The 20,135-nt window shown below is 33.8% G+C and overlaps 4 protein-coding genes across 4 annotated transcripts; 3 read left to right on the top strand and 1 right to left on the bottom strand.

Moving 5' to 3' along the window:
• The first annotated feature begins 1,335 nt into the window (after positions 1-1,335).
• Positions 1,336-6,372, top strand: LOC100787056 (senescence-specific cysteine protease SAG39). The gene is made up of 4 exons (XM_041007208.1): positions 1,336-1,624; positions 2,498-2,620; positions 5,697-5,923; positions 6,250-6,372. The coding sequence occupies exons 1-4, from the start codon at positions 1,336-1,338 to the stop codon at positions 6,370-6,372; spliced, it is 762 nt and encodes a 253-aa protein (XP_040863142.1).
• A 1,112-nt stretch (positions 6,373-7,484) lies between these two features.
• Positions 7,485-7,999, bottom strand: LOC112998584 (auxin-induced protein 6B-like). Its single transcript, XM_026124750.2, has one exon. It carries the CDS (start codon positions 7,901-7,903, stop codon positions 7,628-7,630), a length of 276 nt encoding a protein of 91 aa, XP_025980535.1. The 5' UTR covers positions 7,904-7,999; the 3' UTR covers positions 7,485-7,627.
• A 753-nt stretch (positions 8,000-8,752) lies between these two features.
• On the top strand, positions 8,753-9,274 carry LOC112998536 (auxin-induced protein 6B-like). Its single transcript, XM_026124600.2, has one exon. The coding sequence runs from the start codon at positions 8,866-8,868 to the stop codon at positions 9,142-9,144; it is 279 nt and encodes a 92-aa protein (XP_025980385.1). The 5' UTR covers positions 8,753-8,865; the 3' UTR covers positions 9,145-9,274.
• A 1,526-nt stretch (positions 9,275-10,800) lies between these two features.
• LOC100785997 (uncharacterized) lies at positions 10,801-11,142 on the top strand. The gene has a single exon (XM_006593045.2). The coding sequence runs from the start codon at positions 10,801-10,803 to the stop codon at positions 11,140-11,142; it is 342 nt and encodes a 113-aa protein (XP_006593108.2).
• The last annotated feature ends 8,993 nt before the right edge of the window (positions 11,143-20,135 follow it).

Raw genomic sequence — 20,135 nt, 5'->3', positions numbered from 1 at the left:
TCTAGCTGTGGAACTTCAAAGCACTCAAAACTCACTCTCCACCCAAGTTTTGACGAAGCCAACAAATGAAACACTCTTAACACAAGACAAGTGAAAGTCAAGAATAGAAGAAATAGTAGCACAATGAAGTCAAGGTTGAAGACAGAATTGAAGATCAATGAGTCTTAAGTATATATAGTAAACTTTTCAAGTTTTAAAATAAAGACTTAACCATGTTTTTTTCTGTAAATATTCTCTCTAAATCTTGTGTTATTTCAATAGTTAATGCGAAGAAACTATATAATTAATGTTTGAAGGTTTTTTTTTTGAAAAAAATCTTTCGGGTTAAATTTGATAATTTGATTATTGACTTTTGAGTTGAATGTTTAAAATGCGTTAATCAATTTTATAGGATATGACATTAGAATTTGAAGAATGAAAATTTTGAGTAAAAGAAATTAGAATTTAAAGATTTTAGGTAAAAAAATTTAACAATAGAACCATTTTTAATTAATTTGGCTTGAAAATTTTTAAGACCAAAATTACACTCAATTTAAATTAAAGAACTAAAGGGTAATTCAACCTCTAACTAAAGATTCAATTTAATTAATATCCACATGATATTATTTTGGTAGGATTAGCACAATACAATATGTTAAAAAAATTAAATCATGTATTTATTTACAATATCAAGGTATTTTTTTAATAGTATATAAAGTTTTTAATAATTTTATTTATATAACCGCGCAATGAGCGAGTCACGATCTAGTTATAACTTATTCCAAGTACGGTTGAAATAGGCATATTTATTCTTTTAATAATCCACTAAAAAGTCCCTTGTCTTTGGTACACGAGAAAAGAACTAGAATAACGAACTATAACAAGTCCCTTTATTGTCGTGTCGAAACTCGTTTTTGGAAAGCTGGAAGAAGTGCAACCTTTTTATTCGCGTATGCCTTAGAAATCTGACATTAGAAGTGCAACCTCGATTTTTATAATTCCAATGTTTTCCAATACGTTACGGTGACAAATAATTTGTCCAGAGTACCTACACCTGCATATGCATACAAATACAATACAAGAGTCATATTCAAAAAGCTCTCATTTCTACATGTAGAGAAAGGTGCTTTCAGATTTGAGTTGAAAACAAGAAACATGAATTTACCATTCAAGTTAACTTTGCTATAAATACAACAAATTAAATAATCTTGGTACCAACACAGCACATCTTTCTCACATTTCACTAACCAACTTCAAGTAATTGTTCCATAATTGTCACACACACTACGCTATAGCTACCATACCATGGTTGCCAAAAATCATTTCTATCATATTTCATTTACAATGCTTCCCTGAATGGCTTTCTTGGCTTCTCAAGTCACATGTCGCACTCTCCAAGATGCATCCATGTATGAGAGGCACGAGGAATGGATGAGTCGTTATGGCAAGGTGTATAAGGACCCTTGGGAACGGGAAAAGCGTTTCAGGATATTCAAGGAAAATATGAATTACATTGAAACCTCCAAGAATGCCGCCATTAAACCTTACAAGCTAGTCATTAATCAATTTGCAGACCTCAACAACGAGGAGTTCATTGCACCCCAAAATATATTCAAGGGGATGATCATTTGTCGTCTTCTTTCTCGTAAATACACCTTCTCTTTTTCGTTCATTGTCTTCTTCCTCCATCCAAGTAAGAATGCGAGTTGAAACGGGATGATGTTCTTTTTCTCCTTGATCACGACCCCACTGATCTCGTTCATATTTTTACCACACTGATCCGGGTAGCATAAAAACAATTGCTAAATAAATATTTTTGAACATATTTTCAATATATTTTTATTTAAAGATATTTTTAAAGATATTTTCAATAAATATTTTTAAAGATATTTTCTATAAAAGAGTTACTACTATTTGAAATCTTATGTCTATTATATAAGATAGATATATCAATTATTTTTTACTGTATTTTTTAGTTTATTCTAATACTACTAACTAATTTTCTTATTCTTTTAATTAACAAACATAACAAAAAAAATATTAACAGCACATAAATTTAACTACAAAAGTACATACAAAGTAACTAAAAAATTATGCTCTAATTTTATCCAATTCTAGCTTCTATTTTTCTTTATCTGTATATTTTTTCTTTAAAAAATAAAAAACAAAATTATAAAATTTAATTTAATAAATAAGTTATTTTAAAACCAATTAAAAAACTATATAATATAATATTTATATTTTATAATATTTTAAATTAAAAAAAAACAAAAAGAAGAGAAAAAGTCCCAAGTGGTATATATTGGAAATTAAATTGCAAAGTAGTGAAGATTGGAAAAAAGTAGGAGAGAGAAAGTGTATTTACGAACAAAACTGACATATGTGTTCCTCATTCACAACAAAGGAGCAGTTACACCTGTCAAGGACCAAGGCCATTGTGGTTAGTGCATGATAATTGATTTACCAAATCAAATTAAATTGAATGATTCTCTTACTACTAATATACCTTGTATTGTAGGATTTTGTTGGGCATTTTATGATGTTGCTTCGACGGAAGGAATTCTTGCACTGACGGCTGGAAAATTGATCTCTTTGTCAGAACAAGAACTTGTTGATTGTGACACAAAGGGTGTGGACCAAGGTTGTGAGGGTGACCTTATGGATGATGCTTTCTGTAACACCCTCTACCCTCACAAATAACGAATACAAGGAAATAAAATCATGCGGAATTTTTTATTTTATTTTAAACATATTGACTTTAAATTGATTTCAAAAGATAAAGGGTTCACATTCACTTAATGAAAACATAGTAGTAATTGTTCGAATAAAAACAACAAAGTTATCCCGGCTCAAAATAAGGTTGTCCATACTGAATGAATAATAAAAAAAAAACTAAAACAGAAACGTAACACAACTATATCGTTTACGGAAAATATATCATGTGAAGAAAATCCTATGTCTCAATGTCACACTTATCAGAGCATGTCTTTATCACAGACTAAGTCTCTCTGGCTCTAACATGGGATTCATCATATGATTGCTCACCTGAACAAATGGCAATCAGCCCAAACACAAACACACACCGGGAATGAGTTATCACATTCATATATAATAAAATGTTAGAGCATGCGAAACATAATACTTACAACTGAATTTATATAATTAACACCATTTCAACAAAATCACACATATTATGCACATCCATTCAAGTTCATCCACTCCAGAAAATAACATCAAACCACAATTATTAATCCAATGAAAGTCAAACACATGCGTTATGCAACAAATACTCTAGACTCAAGCCTACATGCAATGTGGTATCATTTTTCAGTGAAAAACCTCGTTGGGCGCGTAGGAGTACATGACAGGACATGCCTCACAATGGGCAAGTCAGGTCACGCTCACTAAGTGAAATCATAGGGAGACCAGTCAGGGTCACGCTGTTCTGCGAAAATGCTCTAACCATGTGGAATCGGCATAGACTTACAAGAGCACTCAAACCGGATAACCCCCAAGGCCTACACTCCGAAGAGTCTGTCAGAGCCTCTCCCTCCTGATTCAGGTCCAACCCAAAAAAAAAATATTTAAACACACAGACTCTACCTATGAATTATGCAATGCACACAACTACTCAATTTTTTTCAAAATCTCGATTGTATAAATTTTTTAAAAAATATGTATTTTAACTCAGTGCACCTCAAGTGATTAACTCGTCAGGTTCCCACAGTGGATCTCATCACAACTCATCGTGCATTAACTCATCGCTCTTAAAGGGTCTTACAGTTGTGTAATTACATAATTCATGGCTCACAACTTAAAATATACAATATCTCAAGAGTCATGTAATTCACAATCCATTACGTATCAATTGATTATCACTTACACATCATCTCAATCACATTTTCATAATAAAATAATTTATTGCATCTCATGCACCCTACACATATGATTCAATAGTAACATTTACTTGACACCACAAAATATAAATTAAATCAAAATATATTAATTCAACAAAATAAATAAAAAAACTTCTATAACAATTAATCTATAAAGTCACAACAATAATCACTATGAAACAATAATATTTATAACCTTATTTTTATTTATTTATTTATTATTATTATTACACATCAGAGTAAAAGTGTTTACCTGGAATACACTAAGACAAAAATAAATAGAGTACTAAACCATTTTTTTATACTTCCAAATGTTTCCTAATGCTCAAATATATTAATTCAACAAAATAAAAATAATTATTATTAAGCAATAATTTTACACAATATTTAATTTATTATTATACAGATGTAACATATACAACTAAAAAGAAATAAACTAATAATTTCACAACACTATTTAATTTATTTTGATAAAGAAATAAGCAATAGTTTCACAACAATATTTAATTTATAATATTAAACATATCAATTTGCAAAAAAAATAGCTTTCTTACATATGTATTTGATAGTTACAATATAATATTTTTTCTAAACAAAAACTTACTTTATTATTAATTGTATTTGCTAAACAAATATTAAAACATGTAACTAACAAGAAAAAAAATACGTACCTGCCACTTCCAAAATAAAAACAAAAGACGTGGTTATAAAATCTGTCATATATATGTAAATTTGTAAAGCGGAACCCGTAATTGTTGCATAGCCTATGTGAAGTGATATTTACAATTACTAACACATATAATTACATAAAATAATATTTGAATAATATTAAAGTAGAAACCATGACTACTGAACAACTAATGATGAAGGAATATTTACAACATATTTAAACGGAAAGCATAACTACTGTACAACAAAGTTGTACCAGGAGGAATCACGTATAGGCACTTTCACTCAAAAAGCTTAATATCTATCTATATATATATATATAACTCACGTACAGACACTTACACCCAAAAAGAAACAAGCTTTATATGTATGTAAGCGCCAATTAACAACAATCATACACATTAATGTTTAGTAATATATGTATCCACAAAAAAAAAAATCTGATTTCATTATATGATTAGATATAATTCAAAATCAGTCATATACGCATCCTTGCAAACGTGGGTAAGCAATTCATATAATTCATATAATGTGCCTACATATATGATCATTATTATGTAATTTAAATTGAAATCAAAACATTGAAACAAGAAAATAATTCATACGAAATCAAAACTTGCAATATATGTAAATAAATCAAATTTGTAAAAAATGAAATTCAGTCACATGACAAACATAAATTTGGGGAAATCAGTTAAGAAACAACCCAAAATACCCAAAAATTGATCATCTAGGAATCCTATACATGCTCATTCTAATCCACAAGCGTGAATAACTCATCCCTTACCTCGACGTCGTCCCTCAATCGTTCGTCGTTAGCAATTGTGACGTCTCTGGTGCTCTCTAGAGCTCATCCTCCAGTTGCTCTGTTAGGATTCTTGTGTGTCAGAAGAAGAGAAAGGGACAGATGTGTTTTGTATAAGCTGCTCTAGGTTAACATTTGATTTTTATAGTGGAAATTTACGACCTAATTATATTATTTTATTTTATTTTTACTTATTTATTAATTTCTTATTTATTTATTAAAAGTTATGGCTGTTACACTTTCAAATTCATCATTCAAAATCTTGGAGTCAAGATGCCAATTGGGTGTTGATGGAAAGTGCAATGCAAATGAAGAAGTCAACCCTGCTACTACTATTACTGGGTAAGAGGATGTTCCTGCCAACAATGAGAAGGCACTGCAAAAAGTTGTGGCCAATCAACCAGTTTCTATAGCTATTGATGCGTGTGACTCTGACTTTCAGTTTTACAAGAGGGGTGTCTTCACTGGTTCATGTGGAACTGAGTTGGATCATGGTGTCACTATTGTGGGATATGGTGTTAGTCATGATGGGACTCAATATTGGTTGGTTAAGAACTCGTGGGAAACTGAGTGGGTATATATATAGAGAGAGTATTGCCAGAGTCTTGCTTAACCACACAAAAACATGGTGTATGAAATATGAATTTTTCATTCTAATAGTCCTTTCTCCGTTTTCTCTAGAAAGGGAGATGTTTACAAGTTGAGAAGACGCGTATTGTTCAAAATGTATTTTGAAATAGCTGGTTCCTTTTGGTTTTTCTTTAAAAAATAGTAAATAAATAAATAAATAAAAATAAGAATAAAAAATTAGGTTATCAGTTTTCTAACTATATAAAGAAACTTTAGCCCTAGTACAGTTTTTACAAAACAATTTTTGTTCTTTTTTCTCGAACGCTCAAGAACTCTAATAGAGCAATTGGAGTAGGAGTTCTAGAGAACGTCAGAAACGTCACCATTGATAATGAAGAACACTTGAGCGACTACATCGAGATAAGAGATGAGTTACTTATGCTTGGCGGTTAGAATGAACAAGTGTAGGGATCTCTATGATCAATTTTGGACTAGAGGGTGTCACATCCTCACTAATCTATGTTAGTCTCCTAGAGTGTGAGATTTATTTTAATTCAAGCAAGAAGTTATACGTTGGAAGGCATCTTTGCTGCAAGGAATTGTGAGGCCACCCATGGGATGGTCATGTCCAAACTCTTTCTCAACTTTACTCAACAATTCCTTGAATGAAGGTTGGTTCAAGTATGATACTGGGATAATGAACCGATTCATTTTCTCTCGGACAGAAACTGCAACTTAGTCCTTTGGTGCATCCACCACTTCTGAAGATGCTTGATTTGCTGCAAATAATGCATTTCTGATACCAGGTAAAAGAAAACCCATTGTTGTATTGCTTTGAGGAGACAATTGTTTCAGAAAAGTATAGACAATTTTGAATGCTTTAGGGTTTGAATGTTATGTGCTGGTGCTAATGCCTATAACCACGAATATATATAGATAAAGAAATATGTAATAAACCAATGGCTGCATGAGTTATTGGTGAATGAGGGGTATGAGATAAGAGTAATGGGACCATCTTAGAGACACTGGCATGTGGTGTTGTCTTAGGGACTTTCTCAAGAATCAGTGTAACATGTTACAGTAGTTAAGATAAAGTATATGAAAAAAAATCAAAGTAGATCATACTGACAATTATTAAGGGGGCAGGGGCAATGAACTAATGGGTGAAAATTTAGCGGTTAGAATTTTAGGCTGATCAGCTTACAATTATTTGATGAAATATGTGAGATTATTTGTTGTTTGGAGCAACAGAATACCATGGGATTCCGCATACATGGTATTATTAGGTGGGCTTCGTCCCAAGCAACCTCATCAAGGGTTGCCAAAAGGCTATCTTGCAGTCTATGTTGGAGATAAGCTGTAACTCATGCTAATGTAGACTGGATAGATTAATTGAGCCAAATTTGTACAGACGTATGATATTTTCTATTCTGTACAGAATTTAAAACCTGTTGCCTGAATGAGAATGTCACACAAGACAGGGTGAAGTTAACATTGTAACAATTAACAGAAAACACAGAGGATTTGCTTGAGTAGTTGAATTCATTGTCACAACACAAAAAAAATTAGAAATACTGTAACTTTTCTCATTCTATAATGTTTCTTTTCTCTCTTTATCGAGAAAGGAATATCTTTACAAGTTGACAACACCCTATTGTACAAAATGTCTTAATTAATCTATGTCAGTCTCCTAGTGTGAGCTTTGTTGTCAATTCAAGCAAGAAGTTATATGTTGGAATACATCTTCACTGCAAGGAATTGTGAGGCCGCCCATTGGATGATGATATCCAAAATCTTCCTCAGTTTGACTTAACAAGTCCTGGAATAATGGTTGGTTCAAGTATGATACTGGAATCACAAACCGCCTCATTTTCTCTCCAACATAGACTGCAAGGTAGCCCTTCGGCACATCCATGACTTTTGAAGATGCAAATTTGTTTGCAGAAAATGATGTCTTCCTGATTCCAGGTAAGCGAAAACCCATTGTTGTATGTGTTCAAACTTATGAAGAGAGTGTCAAATAAGACTTGTAAAGAAGATGGAAGTTTTTGAGCTCAAAATTCTTTAGGATGTAAATGATTTTTGTTGTGCTAAATCCTTGCAGCCATGAATATATATAGAACAAAGAGTTTATCAGAAATCTTTGGCTAGATGTATGATTGAGGGGGGAAGGCAATCAGATAACCCATGGGACCGACAGGGAGACAGGGGCATATGGTGTTGCCTTAGAGGACTTTCTCATGAATTACCTAACATGTTATAGTATGTATAATGTCAAACCCTAGAAATATAATGGTCTATGATCTTTCGCTATGTGTTGCCTTATAATTCATCATCCAGGATATTTCTTCCAGCTGTCTATTTTTTCACAGACAGTACTCCAGCATAACTAACGTGATGAAAACATGTCCAAAGCATGTCTTCAAAAGTATGGAATACCAATTAATGCATTAAAAAAAGTTAGGATTCACTTAGGCACGCCTCGTTTAGTTACAAGTTGAGGCTTTAAGTTGCCCATTGGTTGATAAGGTGGTGTTACACACGTCTACACAACTTTGCAAAGGACAAGGGCATATGGAGCTGTCCTAAAGGACTTCATAGATCCAAAACAGTGGAAATAAGATGAGGACGAACATTGAATGCATCATCATATCATCTGGCATCGTGAACCACATTTTTCTGCACGTCAAATACTAAGACAACACCACATGCCATGTCTCTCATTCGGTCCCATGACTCCGATCTCGTATCCCATATTCAGCAATAATTCAAGTACCCAATTAATGGTTTCTTGCAAATCTTTCTATCTATATATATTCATGGCTGCAAGCGTTTTAGAGCAACCCAAATCATTCACATTCTAAGGCATTCAAAATACTACGGAAACTTAAAACTATTCTCTTCTCAAATCAATACTACAATTTCTCTTCTCAAATCAATACTACAATGGGTTTTCGCTTACCTGGTATCAGAAAGTCATTATTTGCAGCAAATCAAGCATCTTCAAAAGCGGTGGATGCACCAAAGGGCTATCTTGCAGTCTATGTTGGAGATAAAATGAAGCGGTTTGTGATTCCTGTTTCATACTTGAACCAACCTTTATTCCAGGACTTGTTGAGTGAAGCTGAGGAAGAGTTTGGCTATGATCATCCCATGGGTGGCCTCACAATTCCTTGCAGTGAAGATACCTTCCAACATATAACTTCTTTCTTGAACAGACCATAATTCTCATACTTTAGGAGTACTGACATAGCTTAGAGGAGACATTTTGTACAATAGGCGTGTTCTGAAAATGTATAGATCCCCCTTTGTCACGAGAGATGGAAAAATCATAATATATTAGTTTTTTTGTTTAGTTACAATGATTTCAACAACTCAAGCTCTGCTTGTCTTTACTTTATGTTTATTAGTTTCAATCTTGCCTTCTCTCTGTATGAGCCAGGTAGGTTGAATTCTGTTAAAAAATGAGACTTAGGAGAAGTATTTTCCCTAGGACCATAGACAGATAAAATTACTTAGGAGAAACAGAACATATTCAATTAGTAATTATACATATCAAATTAAAATTTTAACCTGTGCATTGCCCTATAAACACACAAGGAAATTTTCCTGGCAAAGAAAGTGCAAAATAAAATTGGACTTAACTTCAAGGTTTATTTTCTTCCTTGAATCGACGTAGACTACTCTTGTGACAAAAGCTTTCTCTTATACGACTCACAAATGGTATGGCTCATTATCTCTAACCCTATATGGGTAGAAGTGAACAAACCAACGATTTTACATAACTTCTTTCAATTAGATAAGTTGAAACTATGACCATACAATGCATAAAGCATAGTCCAAAAATACGTTGCGGATTTCTTGTTCGGATCATGGATACACATGGGAAATACATTAGGGAACTAGTAATTAACATGATTATCAAGATCGCGTAATATCTCCAACAAAATTACTGCAATTAATCCCTAATGTTTATAATTAGCTGACAGTCTGATCATGCTGATATATATCAACAAGTTAAATTTGATAGTGATACTGTTGTATATATTAAAGTACATTGAGATTTGGCAGAAGCAAAAAGCTATTAAACAATGTCTTGTGTTGCATTCTCATTCAGGAAACAGGTTTCAACTTCTGTACAAAACAGAAAATCCTTACAATAAAAGAAAATGGCTTCTGGACAAATTTTCATGTCATTAAAGTGACAGGTGACAGTTAGGAACTCATCCTTCTTACATGGTATTGTGAGACTGTTGAAGATATACTTTTGTAACTGCATAATATTTTATTTTTCAGTTTTTAAAATAGGATTTAGTAAATAAGTTGGTTTCCTATATTTTAGGAGTAAGTCAATTTTAATGGATTAGCCTAGTCAATAAGTGGTTCTTATCTTTAAGGAGCAAGTTAGTTTTAATATTCTGTTTTGCTAATATCTTGTTGTCCAATTAGTTTATCTTTTGCTATTTATTGTATCGCTGCTGAGAACAATTTGAATTAGAATAGAATAATTTTATTTCCTCCATATACGTATTGTCTCTCTTCTCTCCTCTATTTTTTTATAATTTCTTCCACAAAATCAACAATTGGTATCCAAAGCCTTATTCTTACGAGACCTGTACCATGGAAGGTGAAGCAAGTTTTTCCCACATAACTCTTACAATCTTTGATGGAAAGAATTATGATCTTTGGGAAGTGAAAATGCAATCCTACATGGAGTCTTTAGATTTGTGGGATGTTGTGGAAGAGGATTATGAAATATATCTGCTGCCTGAAAATCCCACCATGGCCCAAATTAAAAATCACAAGGAAAGAAAGATGAAGAAGGCAAAGGCGAGATCATGTTTTTTCACTGGTGTTTCACAAATGATATTCATCAGAATCATGACTCTTAAATCACCTAAAGCAATTTGGGATTATCTGAAAGAGGAATACGCTGGAGATGATAGAATACGAAGCATGCAAGTGCTGAATTTAAGGAGGGAATTTGAGCTTCAAAGGATGGAAGAGTCAGAGACAATCAAAGAATACTTAAACAAATTGTTGGGTATTGCCAACAAGATAAAGTTGTTGGAAAGTGATTTTGCTTATTCGAGAATTGTAGATAAAATTTTGGTAACGGTGCTGGAGAGATATGAAGCATCTATAGCCTCATTGGAGAACACAAAGGATCTGTCAAAAATCACATTGGCAGAAGTGCTACATGCCCTGCAAGCTCAAGAGTAGCGAAGGTTGATGAGGCAAGATCGTGTTGTCGAAGGTGCTTTGCCTGCCAAACATCATGAAGTTGATGAAAGCAAAAAGGATTTTTTCAAGAAGAATCAACCAGCAAGTAGCGAAAATAGTGCAAACAACCAAACCAAAGGTAAGGATAAAAAGAAAATTTAGCCACCTTGTCATCATTGTGGCAAAAAAGGTCATGCACCTTTCAGATGTTGGAGGAGACCAAATGTAAAATGTAACAAGTGCAACCAGATAGGGCATGAAGCGGTGATCTGCCCCAACAAAAATCACCATGATGAGGGAGCTCAGATTGCTAATCAAGACGAGGAGGACCAACTGTTTGTGGCCACATGCTTCTTGAGTAGTGAATCAAGTGAAAGTTGGTTGATTGATAGTGGTTGTACGAATCACATGACATATGATAAGACTCTATTCAAGGATTTGAAGCCAACTAATGTCTCAAAGGTCAGAATTGGGAATGGTGGCTATATTCCAGTAAAAGAAAAAGGAACTGTTGCAATTTCAACGTGTTCAGGTATCAAATTAATATCAGATGTTCTTTATGTACCTAACATTGACCAAAACTTGTTAAGTGTAGGTCAGTTGATTAAAAAGGGATTTAAAGTGTCCTTTGAACATCAACATTGTTTTATCTATGACATTTTTGGCCGGGAAGTTCTAAGGCTTAAAATGAAAGGTAAAAGCTTTTCATTTGATCCAGCAGAGGAGGAGCATACAATCTATTTCACTCAAGTCACACCCACAAAATTCAAGCACAAGAGACTTGGTCATTGCCATCTTTAAAGAATGCTAAACATGAAAAAAAGGAAATATGCAAAAGAAAATTTGAAGAAGTTTCAAATGGAGGAATGCAAATCTGTTAGCACACCGATAAATCAAAAGGAGAAGTTCAACAAGGAAGAAGGTGTTGATAACATTGATGAAGGATATTATGGGAGCTTGATTGGATGTCTAATGTATCTCACTACAACAAGGCCAAACATTCTATTTGCTCAAAAGAACAAAATTGGAATTTTTGTTGACAATCAAGTAGCCATTGCTATTGCAAACAATTCTGTGAATCATGGGAAGACTAAACATTTCAACATCAAAGTCTATTATTTGATAAAGATGCAACAAAGTGGAGAAGTGAACTTAATTTACTGCAAGTCTAAAGATCAACTGGCTGACATGTTTACAAAGTCACTACCTATAAACAAACTTGAACTCAAAGAATTCAAGTTTGCAGTTCCAAAAGCAAGGAGGAGTGTTGAAGATATACTTCTGTAACTGCATAATATTTTATTTTTCAGTTTTTAAAATAGGATTTAGTAAATAAGTTGATTTCCTATATTTTAGGACTAAGTCAGTTTTAATGGATTAGCCTAGTCAATAAGTGGTTCCTATCTTTAAGGAGCAAGTTAGTTTTAATATTCTGTTTTGCTAATATCTTGTTATCTAATTAGTTTATCTTTTGCTATTTATTGTATCGCTGCTAAGAACAATTTGAATTAGAATAGAATAATTATATTTCCTCCATATACATATTGTCTCTCTTCTCTCCTCTATGTTTTATAATTTTCTCCACAAAACCAACAGAGACCACCTATTGGGTGCTCATACCCGAATTCTTCCTCAGCTTGATTCAACATATCTTGAAAGGAAGGTTTGCTCAAGCATGATATGGGATAACAAACCGCTTCATTTTCACTCCAACATAGACTGCAAGGTAGCCTTTTGCACCTTCACGGCTTTTGACGGTGCTAATTTGTTTGCAGCAACCGATGTCTTCCTGATGCCAGGTAAGCAAAAACCCGTTGTTGTTTTATGAGTTGAGACTTAGGAAGAGAAAGTGAGAAAAGACTTGTGAATAAGATGCAAGTTTTTGAACTCTAAATGCTTTAGGACGTGAATGACCCATAAGGGCATATTGTATTGCCTTGGAGGACTTTCTCACTGGTTCCACTTGAAATAAATAGATGTGTAATCTCAAACCACAGAATTAAAATGATATAGGATCTCTCACTATCCATTGCCTTATAATTCATCAGCCTGAAATTACTTTCCACCAGTACTTCAATATAATAAGAAGAAAAACATGTTCCCAGCATGTTTACAAAAATATGGACTATCAATTAATGCATGAATTAACATTAGGTTTTTATTAGGCACGTCTCATTTGGTTACACACGTCTTCACCTCTTATCCTTAATAGAGTTACTGAAGACAACACCATGTGATATCTCATGTGTATGCCCTCCTTCCTTTACCTGTCATTTTCTATGGGAATTGGGTTTCCACTGAATCTTAGAAACTATATATACACTATCCTCGGTCTTTACAAACAACACAAGAAGTTGCAATCCTCAAGTTTCAACAATTATATTCATTCTTAGAAAATTTGTGATTGTTCTTCTTCCTTCAATCAAGCAGAAAAATGGGTTTCCGTTTACCTTCTATTTGACGGGCATCAAAAGTGGTTCATCATTGCCATATCATACTCGAACCTACCTTCATTCCAGGACTTGTTGAGTCAAGCTGAGGAAGAGTTTGGATATGATCATTCCATGGGTGGCCTCACAATTCCTTAGAGTGAAGATGTTTTCCAACATATAACTTTTCCCTTGAATGGACAATAAATCTCGCACTGTTGGAGACACTGACTTATTTAATAGACATTTTATACAATAGGCATCTTCTCAACCTAATTGTAAAGATTACCAATTTTTTATTAATGACATCGAATTCAATTGCTATTTGTTTGTTTGTCAATTACATTGTTTACTTTCCTCTGCAATAAGAACTATAGACACTAGTAGTGGCTGCTGGAAAAAAATGACTTGATTTTTATTATTTCACAGCATATAATAGCTTACACGCACGGTGCTTCAAATACACGGCTCGAAAGAGCTAGGCGTATTTTTCAAGGAACAAAGAGGAACTTGAATATATTAATTTGGGATGGGACAAATGACAGAGCTAGTGGTATTTTTTTTATCATACTATCACCCAAAAATTAAATTCATTGTCCCAATGGTACACCTTTTACGGAAACAGATGAATTATCAAATAATAGTACTACATGAACATGTATCTCTGGTACATCTCTGTTGAAATTGCTACAAATTTCTAGAATATTCATAAATATAATATGTATAAAAAGGTAGAATATCCTAGAACTATAGTGTGTATGAATATGGTAGAACAATCTAGAACTATAAGTTTATGTATAAGATAGAAAAATCTAGAACTATCATGATACTAATCTATCATGAAAACTCTAGAAAGACCTAAAGTAATGTAGAAACATTCACCACCATTGAGAGGTTGGTGACTTGAGCCTATAAATAGGTAATTGGTATGTTGTAATTGATCATCCAAGAAATCAATGACGTAGTCTTCTTTCTAAAATAATTCTAAAAAACTATCAACTATCAATTATCATCTAACCAACTACCAACAATCTCAATTTGTGACCTGTACAATGGAATTCATGCAGTGATGGCTGGAAAATTGATCTCTTTTTAAGAACAAGAGCTTGGTGATTGACACCGGGTGTGGACCAAGGTTGTGAGGGTGGTCTTATGGATGATGCTTTCAAATTCATCATTCAAAATCATGGACCCAAGACCCCAATTACCCTTATAAGGGTATTGATGGAAATTGCAATGCAAATGAAGAAGCCAACCCTACTTCTACTACTACTACTGGGTATGAGGATGTCCCTGCCAGCAATGAGAGGGCACTGCAAAAAGTTGTGCCAATCAACCAGTTTCTGTAGCTATTGATGCGTGTGGCTCTAACTTTCAGTTTTACAAGAGTGGAATCTATCTACACTGGTTCAGTAATCTGTGTTAGACTCCAAGAGTGTGAGATTTATCGTCAATTCAAGCAAGAAGTTATACATTGGAAGACATCCTCACTGCAAGGAATTGTGAGGCCACCCATGGGATGATAATATCCAAACTCTACCTCAGCTCTACTCAACAATTCTTGGAATGAAGGTTGATTCAAGTGTGATACTAGGATAAAGAACTGCTTCATTTTCTCATTGACATAGACTGCAAGATAGCCCTTGATGGATTCGCCACTTTTGAAGATGCTTGATTTGTTGTAAATAATGCAGTTCTGATACCAGGTAAATGAAAACTGTTAAGAGCAGAAGAGAGAGAGAGAGAGAGATAACTACACTGAGCTAATACTGGGAAATGATTTCTCTGCTTTATTCATGAGTGAGCTTTCCTTTTATACGCGGGTCTTACATTGCTATGGCCTGCAATGGCAGCAACTACATTGTGATAACAGAATAACGACGCTATTGTAACTGAGTAACAGTATCCCTAATTAACTGGTATCCATGCATACGCATGCATGACCATGCATGGTACCAGCTCACACGTAGTCTTCAAGGTGTTTAGGGCGCGAGACTTCTCTTCATGGTCGCTCTGTGGGGGTGCCTTCATTTCTGGTTCTAACATTACCCTCCCCTCGAAAATTCACCTTGTCCTCAAGGTGATGGGCACTGCAAACATCTTCCCACTTTTCCCAAGTAGAATCTTCTGGAGGTAAACCAACCCATTGTACAAGCACCAAACGAGTTGGTAAGGAGGTGGACGAGTCAACTCGTGAGTCAAGGATGGTTAGCAGTTCAAGGACAGGTTGATTGTGAAGAGCTTCTGGTGGAAGAGATGAAGTTGGTAACTCGAAGGGCCCATGATGTGGACGGAGCATCAAGCAATGGAACATAGGGTGTATCCTGGATTCTTGAGGAAGTTGCAGACGATATGCAATTTTGCCAATGCACTCCAAAATGCGAAACGGCCCAAAGTAATGCTTATGTGGCAGAGGAAAAGAGGATCTCGAAGGTTTTCGGCAACCATTCACCTTGTCCTCTTGGAGATGAGCAAGGGCCATGGCCTGAGGCAAGGATACTGGTTGAAACGCTTGCACCTCACATCGAATCTTAGGATTTAGGCCAGAAATGAAACAACTCAATAACATGGGGGGAGAGAGTCCAACGATGCGATTTGCTAACATTTCAAACTCCGTTAGGTACTCCGTGACTGAGGTTCTCTGTATTAATTTGAACAATGTGTCGCGGGGCTCATCGTAGAACGACGGTGCGAAGCGAGTCTCGATAGCCTGAAGTAACGCCGGCCATGACGTGATAAAGTCATTCCTATGCATCCATTAGAACCAACTAAGCGCTGCTCCGTCGAGATAAAATGATGCGACGGTGATGCGGTCTTCCTCCGGTGTCCCTTGATAATCAAAGAACTAAGAGATTTTGAAGATCCACCCTAATGGATCGTAGTCGTTGAACCGTGGGACGTCAAGCTTGACTGGGGGACATTGGTGAGGACGAAAAGATGGGGATGGAGGTGGAGCCATGTTAGAAAAATGCTCACACATGGCATCAACTTTGCTGGCCAGCTCGGAGTGTTTCTCGGCGAGGGTGGAGATGGCTTCTTCGAGTCGATCCGTGGTGGTACAACGGGTTCCGTGTTCTGCCATGGTAGCAAGTCGGACCAGCTGTTAAGAGCAGAGGAGAGAGAGAGAGAGAGAGATAACTACACTAAGCTAATACTAGGAAATGATTTCTTTGCTTTATTCATGAGTGAGCTTTCCTTTTATACACGGGTCTTACATTGCTATGGCTTACAATGGCAGCAACTACCTTGCAATAACAGAATAACGACCCTATTGTAACTAACTAACGGTATCCCTAACTAACTGGTATCCATGCATACGCATGCATGACCCTGCATGGTACCAGCTCACACGTAGTCTTCAAGGTGTTTAGGGCGTGAGACTTCTCTTCGTGGTCGCTCTGTCGGGGTGCCTTCATTTTTGGTGCTAAAAAAAACCCATTGTTGTATTGATTTGAGGAGAGAACTGTATAAGAAAAGTATTGAAAATTTTGAATGCTTTAGGGTTTGAATGTTATGTGTTGGTGATAGTGCTTGTAGCCATGAATATATATAGACAAAGGAATATGTAATAAACCAATGGCTGCATGAATTGTTGGTGAATGAGGGCTATGAGATAAGAGTAATGGGACCATCGTAGAGAGAATGGCATGTGGTGTTGTCTCGAGGACTTTCTCAAGAATCAGTGTAACATGTTATAGTAGTTAAGATAAAGTATATCAAAAGAAATAAAGTGGATCATATTAACAATTATTAAGGGGGTAGGGACAATGAACTTAATGCATGCAAACTTTAGGTTGGTGCCGTTTAGAATTTTCCGTACATAAAAAATGTGGTTCATAGGGCCTCATGATCATGTATTTAGTATTGGTTTTCTTTTTGCCTCCCAAAACTTATTAAGAGCTGCCAATCTGTCACTGTAATATTATTTAGTACATGGTAGATATATATATCAATAGAACTGTCAGCTTACAATTATTTGATGAAACATGTGAGATGTCCTAAGCATATTGACCATTGGATTAGCTACATCACAATGCATGAACAAACATTAGGTTCTCATGCGGTAATTTGTTGGCCATTATCTCTGAAGGTGAGGTGTGGATTCCTATTAATCTTCCTAATCCTTGAAAGAGACATCCGAGACAATACCATGTGATTCTTTCTCCCTCAACATCACGGCAACCAACTGTGGAATTGGATTGCATAGGTCTTATACATTATATATAGACAATTTCTTGGGTTCCAAAGCAACAAAAGCCATCCCATTCGTGAATCGTGAATATATATATATATATATATATATATATATATATATATATATATATATATAATGTATGATAAATTTATTAATTTTTAAAATTTATATTAACATATTAACATTGAATTGCGATAGGATAATAATTAAAAATGTTTTACATTAGTAGCACATGACTATCGAATTTACCCACATATATTATTTGTGACTTATGAACATTACTAAAACTAATTACTAAATAAGTTTAAAGGAGTTTTAACTTTATGTAAAAACAAGATCTTTAACTTAAGTTACATGCCAAGATCAAAAAAATAAAATTGATGTTCTGTAATTTTATTTTATTTCTTTTGATTATCTTATGTCGGTTAGTAACTTTTGTTTTCACATGTTGCTGTTTCTGTTTTCTCTTTATTTTTATTGTGAGAAACATTAAAGAATATGACCTTGTTCAATTATTTATGATATAATTTAACATCGGCCTTAATATGAAAATAATTATTTAAAACTCATTAATTACAAATTTGATCATTAGTTGTCAAGAATGAAAAGTAGTTAGTTTTATTTTGTCTTCCATAATTTTAATCGGAGCTGTGTCTATGTACACGTTAAAGTGATAATTGATTTAGGCTCCTCTATCATTCATATATATATATATATATATATATATATATATATATATATATATATATATATATATATATATATATATATTATTTGTGACTTATTATCTTAATTTGCATCAATTAATTATAAAATATACTTTAAAATAATTAATTATTATTTTAAAATTACAATTATAAAAAAATAGATTGCAATCAATTAATCGTAACAATCATTATAATTCAATTTAGGGAATCAAAGCTAATAAGCTACACTCACATCATTTTATTAATTTTTGTCACATCAGCATATTTGGTTACGTGTTATTTCATTGTCAATCTCAGGCTTTCACTCCTCAATGATACGTAATGCTTCCAATATTCACTGCTCAAGCAAATGATAAGCTGAAACACCCGCGCATTAGGCAATCCGGGTTCTTTCTGAAATATCCATGAGACGACAATTCAGGTTCCTTTTTCTATCAATAGGGCATTATAGAAACACCCAATTTCAGATGCAATTCACCATTTTTGGGGGGAATATCACGGAATTAAAAGGTTCTATCTTGGAAAAAAATAAAATAAGATAATCTTGTATCTTCTATTTTTGTTTCCTCTCTTCCGTTAAAGTACCGTAATCTTCTATCTTCTATTCTGTATTTATATTTCTATATATTTGTATATTGATATTAAACTTATCGGTATTTTTAAAGATACATATTGAATTTCTATTGCATTCTAGGCTAAAAGCACACTAACTTCATAACTTCACAAGCAAAAATAGTTTATTGTGAGCATCATATTGAACATCATGGAAAGATGGTTGCTCTATTTACGGATACACTAATACTGGTTTGCTGCTACTATATTGCTCTACATATTAGTCGGTTGTTATAATATTGAAATTTACTTTTCATTCAGCCGTCAAATAAATTACTCAATTAATTTATCTATCAAATCCGCGCATCCCACGGATCACTAAGTCTTAAAAGCATGATACAAGCCTATACTTACTTTTGTGAGAGTTTTGACCTTAATTTTGATATACTTACATATATACAGTAGTTTTTAATACATTAAATTAATAAATAAGACAGGTGAGATCAAATAAATATAGAAAAGCAAATAATGCAAATTCACTTTTTAATACACTGTTAAAAAAAACCTGTGGTAGGAGGTCAAATAAACAAAGGAGCAAACAAAACAAATATATAAAAAAATTACAGCAACATGTTTATCCAAGCTTAAAGTAAACTTTACATAAAGGAAAACACACAGAAATCTTCTTTTTTTTCTTGGTCAACAAAACACAAAAATCTCCAAACAGCCTGCGCGAATAATCTAATTGCAGTTCTGCAAATCCGAGAATACTGTTCATGGGGAGAATGTAATTTTCCCAAGTCTGTATCCCTTCCTAGCCATGCCCTCTCACACCCTCTATATATATATAATAAAAAGTACAAAAAAATTCGATAACTGAATTATTCTCAAATAACATAAACTAAACTGTATGAGAAAATGATTCACATTCATTTCATACTACCAAATCAAATCTTAAATAAAAAGAAATTAAAAATGTTTTCAACCTAAAACAAGGTCGTCCAAGTTTATAAGAAAATATTAAATAACATAACAAAATAAGATCAACTGTCATATTCAAAATATCATGTGTAATTAAATAAAATTCATGCCCCGATGTCATATCCTATC

The sequence above is a fragment of the Glycine max genome, chromosome 12 (assembly GCF_000004515.6).
Source record: "Glycine max cultivar Williams 82 chromosome 12, Glycine_max_v4.0, whole genome shotgun sequence".
Lineage (NCBI taxonomy): Eukaryota > Viridiplantae > Streptophyta > Magnoliopsida > Fabales > Fabaceae > Glycine > Glycine max.
Note: the sequence above shows the minus strand (reverse complement) of the source record. Positions and strands in the feature narration are given on the sequence as shown.

Bases quoted from the DNA above. Each gene is read 5' to 3' on its own strand.
- LOC100785997 (XM_006593045.2), top strand. From the start codon at position 10,801: ATGACTCTTAAATCACCTAAAGCAATTTGGGATTATCTGAAAGAGGAA.
- LOC112998536 (XM_026124600.2), top strand. From the start codon at position 8,866: ATGGGTTTTCGCTTACCTGGTATCAGAAAGTCATTATTTGCAGCAAAT.
- LOC112998584 (XM_026124750.2), bottom strand. From the start codon at position 7,903: ATGGGTTTTCGCTTACCTGGAATCAGGAAGACATCATTTTCTGCAAAC.
- LOC100787056 (XM_041007208.1), top strand. From the start codon at position 1,336: ATGGCTTTCTTGGCTTCTCAAGTCACATGTCGCACTCTCCAAGATGCA. The intron at 2,621-5,696 runs GTTGTGAGGGTG...TTACTGGGTAAG, and splicing joins CACAAAGGGTGTGGACCAAG to AGGATGTTCCTGCCAACAAT. The intron at 5,924-6,249 runs GTATATATATAG...CGAACGCTCAAG, and splicing joins ACTCGTGGGAAACTGAGTGG to AACTCTAATAGAGCAATTGG.